This window comes from Apiospora marii (genome assembly GCF_038362585.1).
Source record: "Apiospora marii strain CBS 49790 chromosome Unknown utg000002l_segment0_segment0, whole genome shotgun sequence".
Classification (NCBI taxonomy): domain Eukaryota; kingdom Fungi; phylum Ascomycota; class Sordariomycetes; order Amphisphaeriales; family Apiosporaceae; genus Apiospora; species Apiospora marii.
The window spans coordinates 3,476,252-3,487,556 of NW_027117373.1; the positions used below are offsets into that span (position 1 = coordinate 3,476,252).

At 56.0% G+C, this 11,305-nt stretch overlaps 3 protein-coding genes across 3 annotated transcripts; 2 read left to right on the forward strand and 1 right to left on the reverse strand.

Moving 5' to 3' along the window:
• Positions 1-4: 4 nt before the first annotated feature.
• PG985_002768 (uncharacterized protein) lies at positions 5-2,977 on the forward strand (the record flags this gene model as incomplete). The annotated part of the gene is made up of 2 exons (XM_066822537.1): positions 5-1,071; positions 1,123-2,977. 2 exons carry the CDS (start codon positions 5-7, stop codon positions 2,975-2,977), a joined length of 2,922 nt encoding a protein of 973 aa, XP_066689969.1.
• Positions 2,978-4,094: 1,117 nt separating this feature from the next.
• PG985_002769 (uncharacterized protein) lies at positions 4,095-5,066 on the reverse strand (the record flags this gene model as incomplete). Its single annotated transcript, XM_066822538.1, has 2 exons — positions 4,095-4,287; positions 4,687-5,066. The coding sequence occupies 2 exons, from the start codon at positions 5,064-5,066 to the stop codon at positions 4,095-4,097; spliced, it is 573 nt and encodes a 190-aa protein (XP_066689970.1).
• Positions 5,067-6,737: 1,671 nt separating this feature from the next.
• On the forward strand, positions 6,738-8,625 carry PG985_002770 (uncharacterized protein; the record flags this gene model as incomplete). The annotated part of the gene is made up of 2 exons (XM_066822539.1): positions 6,738-6,791; positions 7,045-8,625. 2 exons carry the CDS (start codon positions 6,738-6,740, stop codon positions 8,623-8,625), a joined length of 1,635 nt encoding a protein of 544 aa, XP_066689971.1.
• Between the last annotated feature and the right edge of the window lie 2,680 nt (positions 8,626-11,305).

The window sequence follows — 11,305 nt, forward strand, 5'->3', positions numbered from 1 at the left end:
CAGGATGGCTCACGTTGGAGATTGGGATGGGAGACAGCGAACTGTGGACGCTCCAGCAAGTGGAGGCGAGCCCACTGTTCGTTCCAGTCCAACGGAATCAACGCCCGCCGCGACACAGGCCATCCCACCAAAGCAATACTTGTACGCTAGCGACACCAACAGCGCAGCACAACCACCAAGCCATTTACATAGCAACAACAATAACAACTATTCATATGCCGCTCCCGTATCACCAGCGTCTCAGTGGGCGCCTGGAGGTGACATCGGTGCCCAATTTGCGGGCTACGACAATACAGCAGGCGGCAATGGACCACAGCAGCACCAGCATGTCTCTCCGGAGCTGTCTTCTGCTGGTTTTAGCGGCGGGGTGATGGGCAGCCCACCAGCAGCTGGCGACCAACAGCAACGGCAGCAGGAAGCACCGTCAGCCTTCAACAACTACCACGAGTCTCAAAACCAGAGGCCAACGTCAACAGCCCGTCCCAAGCCAAGCCCGCTCCAGTTTCAGGACAGCAATTATGCCAACATCTACGCATCGCCCGGCCTGTCGACCGGCTCCAACTTCATGCCCTACGCCACCCATGCCCAGTACAGCCGCGCAAACTCCGAGGCCCGCCTCCTGCACACGCACACGCATCAGACGGCGGGCGCACCACAACCCGCGTGGGCGCAGTCTCAACCCACTCCGCCGCCCTACGCGGCCGTCTTGGCGCCGCCGAAGAAGTGGTACCAGCTGCGGCAGGCGTGGGTCATGTATCTGTTCTTCACCTTCGGGCTCCTGTGTGCCGTGGGCCACCACCTCTTTTACAAGTCGCTGAACGGGAAGCCGGCCACCGACCAGCTTACCATGTTGCGGTACGGCACCGTGCTCGCCTTCGCGGCCAAGGCCGGGTTCGTCGCTTGTATCGTCACGGCCTTCCGCCAGCGCATCTGGGCAACGGTGCGCAATAAGATCCTCAGTGTCGCCGCCATTGATTCGCTCTTCGCGGCGACGGAGGATGTGGTGTCCCTCTTCAACATTGAGGTCTACAAGAAGGCGCGGATCGCCATGCTTCTGGCCGTGGTTGCCTGGTAGGTCATAGAGACGCATGCTTCACCGGTGCCCACACTTACACGTAGCAGGCTCACCCCGATAGTGATCATTTTGACTAGTAACACGCTTGTGGTGGAATTAGCCCAGGACGTACAAAACACGAACTGCTCAGGCATCCGGACGCTCAATTTCTCCCAGGAAATGACGGAAGATTGGCGAAATGCTACTAGAATCAATGGACTCATCGGTACTTCTTTGACCAACTGGAACACTACTAAAAATCCGAACATACCAGACAATGCAGAGAACTGGTTTGATTACTACACCAGCGCGAGCAAGCAGTTCTCACAAGTTGCAACCCTCAGCACTTTTTCCCACCAAGTCATGACCGCCAACAACGCCTCCTGGGAGATCTGCGGCAACGGCTGGAATTGCACTTACACAGTCAACTTCACGGCGCCAGGCTATAAGTGCACCGAGCTGACAAATGGCACTGGGTCTAAGCCCAAGCAGCTAGGAGAGAATATAGCCCCCTTTGGGATGGAGGTCCTTCTGCCCGAGGGCGACAACAGCTACTACGTTCACGCAACCCAGGGCGATTACTCCGGGATGCAGTATAAGAACGTTTCTACGGGTGGAATGCCGATAGGTGTGGATGGTAAATTGATTCCCAATAAGGACCTGCCGCCAAACCTGGGCACGTTTCGCACCGAGCCCATTCTTTGGATTGGGTACTCGGTCTGGAAAGACCAGAACACCAACCCCCCAAACAACCGTACCGAGCCAGGTTGGAACGAATCGTTTGTGCCGAAGATTTTCGCATGCGAGCACTACGTGACAGACTATGTGGTGGACTTCAAGTTCGACAGCAAGGAGCAGACGGCCACAGTGAAGAATCGCGACTTTCGGCATCCCATTATCGACACAGTCTACAAACCTGGCATAGATGCCAACGATGGCACCAGCGACAACATCACCGCGACACCGGAAAAGAACTACGTTTACCCCAAAGACCTGGGTCCATACCGCCTGGTGGCCGCCTACCATTCCCTCGGGTCCCACCTGCGCAAGTTCATCAACGGCACCATCGGGTCGATGCCCGTTAGCAACCCGATCGGGAACTCGGACGTCATACAGACCAAACTGGTAGATCCGACGCGCCAACTGTTCCCCTACCCGAACCTGCCGGAGCTCGTCCAGGAGTTCTACGAGGACATCATCCTGTCGCTCTTTTCGAATCAGCAGTTCCTGGCCGTCGTCTGGGCCGCCAAACCCGATACCAAGAGCGGCGCCACCACCACGGGCCCCAAGACGGGGCTCGGCATCTCGCCCGACAAGGATAAGACCAAAGACGAAAAGGATAAGGCAAGACAGGTGGACCCCTCGATTCTGTACCCGTGCACCAAGTCGCGCTACGAGAACCGCTACAAGTACATCGATCGCGACCTCTGGATCGTGTACGCCGTGGCCATGCTGTGCGCCCTGGCCGCCATGGTGCTGGGCACGGCGGCGGTGCTGGAGAACGAGGGCGTGCTCCGCAACACAAAATTCTCGAGCATTGTGGCGGCGACGCGTGGGCCCGCGCTCGAGAAGGTGCGTTGGCACGAGGACGCCCAGGGGATCATCACGCCAGATGTCAAGAAGATGCGCGTTGGGTACGGGGTCGTACAACAGTCGCCGCTCAGCGGTGGCGGGGTGGGTGCTTTTGGTGGTGAGGGTCAAGGGTTGGGGGTCACCAGTTATAATGCCGCGATGGATGATCTCGCTCGGTACCCGAGGCAATCGATGGTCGTGGGCAGTCCGGTGTTGCAACAGCAGCAGCAGCGGTTCAGTAGTTATGGCGGTGCTGGTGTTGGTGTCGGGGACGAGGTTAGGTATGGTTTCGGGCTTGAGGGCGATGTGAGGCAGTCGAGGAGGGAGAGTAGCATGTTCCGTGGGAGATAGACCGCGAGATGGCTCGTCACATAACGACTTGCTGCGGCTTGGCTTGTCTTGGATCTTCTTCGCGTAGGCGCTTGGGTTGAGGATTTGATCAATTTGGGTATACCATCTGTCATTTGGCTCTCGGGGCTTTCACATTCTAGACGGAAGCAACCATCTTCTCATCCATAGGGTTGATCTAATTGGTAATGTTTTCAATGAGACGCTTCTTCTTATTCTTCTTCTTCCAATATGTACAGTTACCTACCTCGCCTTCTTCTACGTACTTACCTTCCTTACCTACCTTGACTCACCTGCACTTACCTTACCTCACTGCACAGCGAAGGTACCAGCCCCTGCTCGCTCATACACTTGTATGTGCGCCTAGATATTCAGCCATCGGAGCCAGCCAAGGCACGCCAGCCGTTCGGCCGTCTTCCGACACTTGTTGCACTGTTCATGATTACATTTCTTACACTTGCCATAGAAAAACTCATGGTCGGAGTCACACTTGCAGCAGTAGTAAGAGTTGGCCATTTTTGCTTGTAGGGGTTGGTTGGAATCGGGTGGGTGTGTAACAGGTGTGTTGAATATTGGTAAAGCGGGCGATGGGATTGATGGTGATAGGGGATAACCGATGACAAGATGGTATTCTCGGACCCGACTTTATAGACTTGAAGGGTCTTTGAGGCCATTTTGCTGTTTGGCGTTGCCTTTGATGAACTTGGCTAGAACACTCTTGTTCGAGACTAGAGTTACACATCAACATTATCGAGCCGACAGACATGGCGATAGTTACCAGAAGTGGCTGTATTGCTCTTGTCCGTCGATAATGACTTGAGAATGGTGGCTGAGCAGCCACACAATTTTCGACAAGACAATGGCATAGTGTAATGCTAAAAATAGCAGTATTGGTCGGGTGTGGGAATTTGCTTGTGCCGAACCATAAGAGATTCCATTGTCCTGAAGGGTGGGCTATCGTGGAGAACGTCACTGGGAGTATGAGATGGCCATGGAAGAAGTCGGGACGCCCGAAGCGACAACAATTCAGCCGCAGACTGGATTTGGCCGAGAGCATATGCACCAATGCACCTCGTCATCCAAATACAGTAAGTAACGCGGGCTCACTCGAGATGAGCGCTCAGATCATACGTCCCGAGAGGTTGGCAGAGTGGGAGGTGTCCACGGTGGATGGATTGCGATGGTCCACCAGAGGAATCTTGGTTTCTTGGTCTGGCGGTAATCCAGGGCCAACTCGCGCGCATTCCGCGGAATATGGGGAACCATCTACATATCCATCCCAGAAGATGCCATCGGATTTCGCAATTTGCGGGCTAGAGACTCAGATCAGCCCTCATCTGGCAGTCCAATCCATTGGACCTGATCTCATTCCACCAAACTCAAGGGGTCGGGTGCAGTGGTTCTTGGGCGGCAATGGCATTATGGGGCACTACGGCGTACACCACCAACCAAGGCTATTATTAGCCACAATGTGGCTGGGACCGCCCACCCGTCACTGCTAAAAAAGTGCCCGACAGGACACCAGATGCCAGATCTGCCGAAAACTCGGCCTGACCTTATGCGCGATCCGACGCGACAGAGTGTAACCATACCTCCCAGACCGTACCTCCCCCCCTAGGTAAGGTCCAATCTAGATTGCCTCTGCTGTGCGACATTTTCCCACAACAGCAATTGGGACGGATGCCTCACTTGCGGTGCCCAAACACACCTACAAAATCAATGGCTGGCAGCTGGTCCTTGTGACACCCAATCCAGTGCCTGACAAGTCGCCTCGGTTGCCAATGAAATGATGAGGTGGCCGTCGTCTCATCTCATCTTCGCTCACCACCATCCCTTCAGGCTCCTCCGACAGGCGGGCAGGGTCAGCAAGGTTTCGTCCTGACCATTCCATGTATTGACCGTTGGGTCGCAAGACAGCTAGCTGAACAAGCCAGCGAGTAATGATAACGAATTGAGCGATCAACGAGCAGAGATCAAGTGGTCTCGTGGCCGATAACCCGTCCGTCTTGCTCTTTTCGTCATCGTTCACGCTGCGAGGCACGAGGAGAAGAGGGGAGGGGAAGCCACTCGTACGTCTCCCGGCACGGTTCATGGTTTGGATCGTCAGCCCCGACGGCTTGCCCTCACCTTGTCTCCCCGCCGTCAATAGGAAGCGATGCCACCGGCGTGCAGTGGGGTCGCTTACCGCTGCTGGCTAAGGAGCTGGGTGCTGGGTGGTTTTCCAGCACAAGCGCGCTCGACACACTGACGATTTGCTGTAGCCCCGCCGAATCCAGTGGCCGCGATAGGTACCACTTGTCTCCAGTGCTGGGACCTGGCTCTGGTCGCATGGAACTTGCTCCAGCCAAGATTTGCACCGCCCGGGCAAACCCGTCACCTCCCGTCCTCCCCGCTAACCGACCTGGTTGGATTCTGGCGGTGGGCGATCTCCCTTCCAGTTTCCTTTCCAACCTTCCATCGGATGGCAACCTGCGATCAACCATCGATCCTCTCTGCTTTAGCTCAAAGTCGGCCCAGCAGCGGTCCCCCTTTTGCGCACACTGTACCATGTTAGATATCTGTACGTAAACAGTAAAAGCGCGCGCGATTTATTTTTCTCTTTTCTTCCAGCAGGGCGAATGAAGCACCCTTGCAACCCATCCCCCATCCGCCTTACACGTCCCTTGTTTTCAGGTGTCGATGTCATGCAATCGTGAGTGGTGGGAAGCCTCAGTCAATCTCCAGAGGGTGTGTGTCTGTAGCTGTGTGGTGTGCTGCTTGCCGCCTGCTGCATTGAGGTCCAACCAACGGCACCGGCAATCGGACGAAGACACAGCACTGGCCGATTGGGATATGTCCGTATGCATGTGCTCGTAATGATTGTGAGGGTTGGCCAGGTCACGCATAGGATAACGCTCGATCACATCATCCTGCATTTTGGTCACAATCAGAGATCCGGGGAATAGCATGTCATCAAACCTGATTGCACCAAGCGTGCTGCCGAAGGTGAATTGCTCTGCTGGTCGCTTGGTTAGTCGTTATGCGTACTTTAGAATAGTTCACGTTCCATTCGGCTTCCTCACATTGGTGTGCCGTTCAACCGCTCTAACCACGCCTAACCAGTTGGTTGGCAGCCAATCATCGCGGGGGGTCCAATTGGAAACGTCCTCTGAATGGGCGGTTGAATGAAACAACTTGCTGCTGCCTCCCCTAGCTGCACAGTACAAGTACCAACTAAAAAGGAGCAAGCAAGCCAGCCAAACGGGGACCCTCGTCGGTTCTTTGTATGTGCCGCAATACTGCCCATATCGTGGAAGCAGCACGCGCAGCGTTAAGTAAAGAGGCAACCTCCCGCCCAACCGCTTGAGACCTTTCGTGACATCTCGAACTCGACTCTCCATACATTGTCGGTAGACAGCCAAGGCCATATCCTCGAGCTGCTCCCTGTCCCAGCTCCATTATAGTCCCCACTGCCGTAAGGCGATGAGAGCCTCCTTTTTCTAGTCTCCGTCTCCGACACTTCATCCACTGCTTCCTTGCAGCGTTCACCGCCAGGTCGGACACACGCACGCACGCACTCCACGACGTTTTGGTGGCTGGACTGTGGCCTCAGCGTCCTTTAGCGATTCGCTTTAATAAACCGCCTTGCCTCTTGTCGCATCGGCCATTGATCGCCTTGTTGTGTGCTCGACTCGTATTTTCGGTAACGATACTTATCGAATTACTGAACTTTTTTTTTCCTGCTTGCATTGCTTGCTCGGCCGCGGCGCAATCCCACCACACCATGCCCATGGAGACGGTAACGATTATTAACAACTCGGGGAAGATCATTACGAACGTGAGTACCACCCTGCACACACCACTTGCACTCTATCTGCACTCTGCACATCTCACTGCGTGCATTTGCGCCGCACTGCCGCCCTCCTCGCCGTACACAACGGCACGGCACGGCGGCACCTCTGATTTCTTGCGCACCGCCCCGCACTGTTCAATCAGTCTCGCCTTTAACACACCACTTCCCCCAGCAGCCGCATCTCTGTGCAATGCAATGCTGCCGTTGTTGAACTTACACTAATGCAAATGGAAAATAGGGCAAGCACCTATTTGGTCTCTTCAAAGAGGCCAAGGCATCCTACCAGGAGAAGAAGGCGGCCGTCCAGGCCCAGCGAGCCGTCAAGCGCAGCAACACCTATGACGTAGCCTGCACACCCGAGTACTACGATGAGGTGGAATACCTCAGCGCTGGCGGCCGCCGCCTCTCCATCGACGATGCCGCCTCCCACACCTCGTCGCGCCGGAGCCACCAGTCGCGGCATTCGCGGGCCCCGACCATGCTTACCGAGTCGAACCTGAAGACACTGAGCGAGGTCTCGTCCGTGACGCCCTCGCGCGCCCCGACCCGCGCCTCGAAATCGCAATACAACCGCGGCTCGCCCTACGCCGGAGACCATGAGCTGGCCCTCAGCAAACCGAGCCTCGCGCGGACGCGGACGCTGCCGATGGAGGTCATTGAGAGCCAGAGCTTCTATGACAGTCAGCCGGCGATGCAGCCGCTGACTCGGCGGGCTACCGTCGACCCGGCCAAGGTCGCCAAGGAGGACAAGAAGATTGACCTGAACATGGCGTACGGCAGCATCCCTCCCGACCTAGCGGAGCGCGTGGACCTGGACCCGGCGTACAAGGCGGCGCAGAAGGAGCGCCGGGCACAAGACCTGACCCAGAAGATCGAGGGGTTGTTGACCGAGGCCCACTGCGTGCACCACACAGCCCAGCACATGATCACCCACCTCCAGGCCAATCCGGAGGCCGCGGCGGCCGTCGCCTTGACGCTGGCCGAGCTCTCGGCTCTCCTGGGAAAGATGTCGCCGGGATTCCTGGGCGCCATCAAGGCCGGCAGCCCCGCCGTCTTCGCCCTGCTGGCCAGCCCGCAGTTCCTCATCGCCGCGGGCGCCGCGGTCGGCATGACGGTCGTCATGTTTGGCGGCTGGAAGATCGTTAAGCGCATCGCGGACGCGCACCAGGAGATTTCCGGCGCCGGCGCACCGCATGCGGTGCCCATGGCGTTCGAGGCCAACCCGGGTTCGCGGACGGTGCGGCCGGACTACCCCGCCACGGAGCGCAGTGGTTCGGTCTTCGACGAGGCGCTCGTCTTGGAGGAGGAGCTGAGCAGCATCGAGACGTGGCGCCGGGGCATCTCGCACTGCGGCGCCGACGACGAGAGCAGCGTCGACCTGGAGCTCATCACGCCCGAGGCCATGCACAGCCAGTACGGCGGCGGCAACGACGACGCGCGGACGGTGCGCAGCGTGCGGACGAACAAGACTTCCAAGACGCACAGGACCTCCAAGACGGACCGGACCGAGAAGTCGCACAAGACTTCGTCGTCCTACAGCCGCAGCGAGGCGCCTACCGAGTACCGCCACAGCGGCAGCCGGACGGTGCGGGACGGCGACAGCGTGGCGGGCAGCGAGCGCAGCCACCGCAGCGGCCATAGCCATCACAGCTCCCGGTCGAAGCGGACGGTCAAGACCATCGAGGACGGCAGCCGGGACCGGGAGAGCAGCTTCGAGGCCGTGGTTGGCAAGCCCAAGAAGGACAACATGCTCAAGAACCTGTTCAAGAAGAAGAAGGAGAAGGACGAGCGGAGCCGCATGGAGTCGGTTCTTGCCTAAGTTTTGTCATGTTTTTTTGGCCTGTTTCTTTTGGTTTCTGGATATCATTTCTTTCTTCTTGTTACAATATCTCGGGGACTCACGTCTTCATCATCGTCATGCTTGGGGAGTCAGTCATTGCTTTTTGGGTGTTTTGGGCGTACGGGATGGGGAGCCGGCGGGATTTCTTTTCTGGCATTCGTTTGGATATCCATCGCAACACACATTACTCTTCACGAGGGAACGATGTAATGAAAAACAGGAGACAAGACAGAACACGAATGATACGTGAGTGGGAGAGGAGGATGTGACCTCTGCTCCCACCAGAAATAACTAGATGAGAGATTTCTAGATAGATGGATATATATGGGACATATTGTCATCACTTCTATATGCGCCTGAGACCCAAATTCGGAATGGGAGCCTGACCTGACCAGACCATTCGCCGGTGCAGGTGAATGCAGGTATGTAACCAAACTATTACTGTTGTGCCCGTCAGGCCTGAACCAAGCAAGAGCAGCCAGAACCTGTTAGGTTGAAGTTGTGCGGTGCGAGTTGGGCTAGTTGCAGAAGTATAGTGGAACGGAACGCGACGACGCGCATGCAATTCGGAGCGTTTTTGGTCATACGAGCCGCGGACGGCATGATGGTTAGGAAACAGAGTCGAGACGTGCGGTCGAGTTCCCGATTGCCAGAGAGAAAGGGTGCGCGCGCGCATGAAGCTTTCTGCAGCTTTGTTTCAATTCTGTCACCGTCGACTGGCTGGTGCGCCGAAAGGTGTATATTGTCTGTCGATCGCGGACATTACCCTAGAAGCTTGCAGGGTGAGTAGGCGCCCGTTGGTGACCCAGGCGCTGGAGGAGGGGGCTTTCCCAAGATTCAGCAACGGCTGGGAGAGCCTAGAACTGTCCATGGACCCGACGAGCTCCATCGAGCAGCTGGGAATTGGCAGAAGGAGTGGACCTTCAATGCTCGTAACAGAAGATGGCATTTGCGCTTCGCTCCCAAAATATTCCTCGGGTATCCACCGGTCGATCCATTGCTGGAAGTGAGCTGGAATTAAGCCTTTGCTCTGATTGATGGATGGAGAGAGGTCTGGAGAAAAGAGAAAAAGTCGGAGGTAGCCTGTGGGCCCCCCAGAGAAAACGACGTCGCTTCACAATTGCACTCGTCAATGACTACAGCATTCGAGCTGTCGTTCCGTATATCAATGCGGACAGGTCGCAGAAGACACATGAAGTGGAAATCTTTTTTGAGGCTGATTCCTACAGTCGCACAAGGTTGATCTGATGTGCATATGATTGCGCCGAACTTGGGATTCGGCGCACCGTTGGGATCAGGAACAGGACCTATTTTCAGACACCAGCCGTCCATCGGAGAGACAGACAGCCGCCAGCAGTCAATCCGAAACAGAGACTGCGAGACATCCATCCCATCACTGCTCCAGGCTCGCTTGGGTTCGAATTACTGGCTGTGCGGGTACACGACAGGTACAGCGCGCAATTGACAGATGGAGTCTTGCGATTCGTCTGAGCTGCAGTGCCTTTATACCTGACTTGCCAATGTAATAACGTGTCGGTACGAATGAGGTGCCCAGAGGAGCTTTTGGAGCCCCTCGCATATGCAGCCCATTCTGAAATTAGACACACATAGGTACAGTCAGATCATGTTCAGCTTTCATGTTCAATGTCCGAATAGGTAGAAGGATTCCTCCTCGAGTACGTCGGTACCTTTGGTAACACGACACGGCATTTCGTCGCCTGTAATTTCAAACCGATGCGTTTGGCCTGTGAAGCAACCCAGCCTCCAGGGCCAGCAGGCCGCCTGAATCTACAGAAGCACCTGGAACTCCCCGCTAATCTTACTACCTTAGGCCCCCCCTGCTAGTATCAATTCGGGCAAAGTCAGCACTCTGAGCTGACCGCGTCAAGACCGACAGCAGTAGGCTTCCCGAGGGTAAAAAAAGAGCGACCAGCTTCTCATGCCGGCAGTGGGATGGTTTACCTAGGTTTCCAAACACATAATGGCATATATTAATACTCGACGTGACTTGAGGATACCAGGACTCCACAGCGGCTTCAGATTGACTGAGAGCACAATAACATGACATAGAATCAAGCCGTTACGGAAACCATGTTTCTTGGCTCGCCGGTAATGTCTTTCCTTCTTTTTGAGCAGGCCCCCAAGCCAGCAGCCACTACACTACCTCACTACACACACCATCCTGGGCCATCCAATATGCCGGCCCCTGAGGCCTGCCAAGGATGACTGGCGGGAGCTACATGTAGCCCGTCGTTCCCCCATTCGCCCGCTTGGCCCCCCGACTTGATCGCTGGCACCTCATTGGTATACCTCGGAGCACCGCCCGTTTCAACCTTGGATGTGCCCCTGGCAGGACCGCAACCTAATACGGAAAGGTAAGCAAGCCCAAGAGGAAATCCCAGTGCCCAGGGATGGAAAAGAGGACAAGAGGTAAATTCCCCTGAGCCCCTGCTCGGAAAAAAGAATGAATAGAAGCATGAGGCTTGCAGGGCATCAAACGTTAGTCGCCGCTGGAACACGAGGGAAAAAAAGTTGTCCGTCGCTGCAGGCGGTAGGGGTAGGTAGGGGTCGGCTTGGGGGCGACAAGCCAAAAGAAGCTGTACATAATTGATAAATAAGAAGCGACAGGTACCTGAAGATCTTTTGAGGTTCTCTTCTC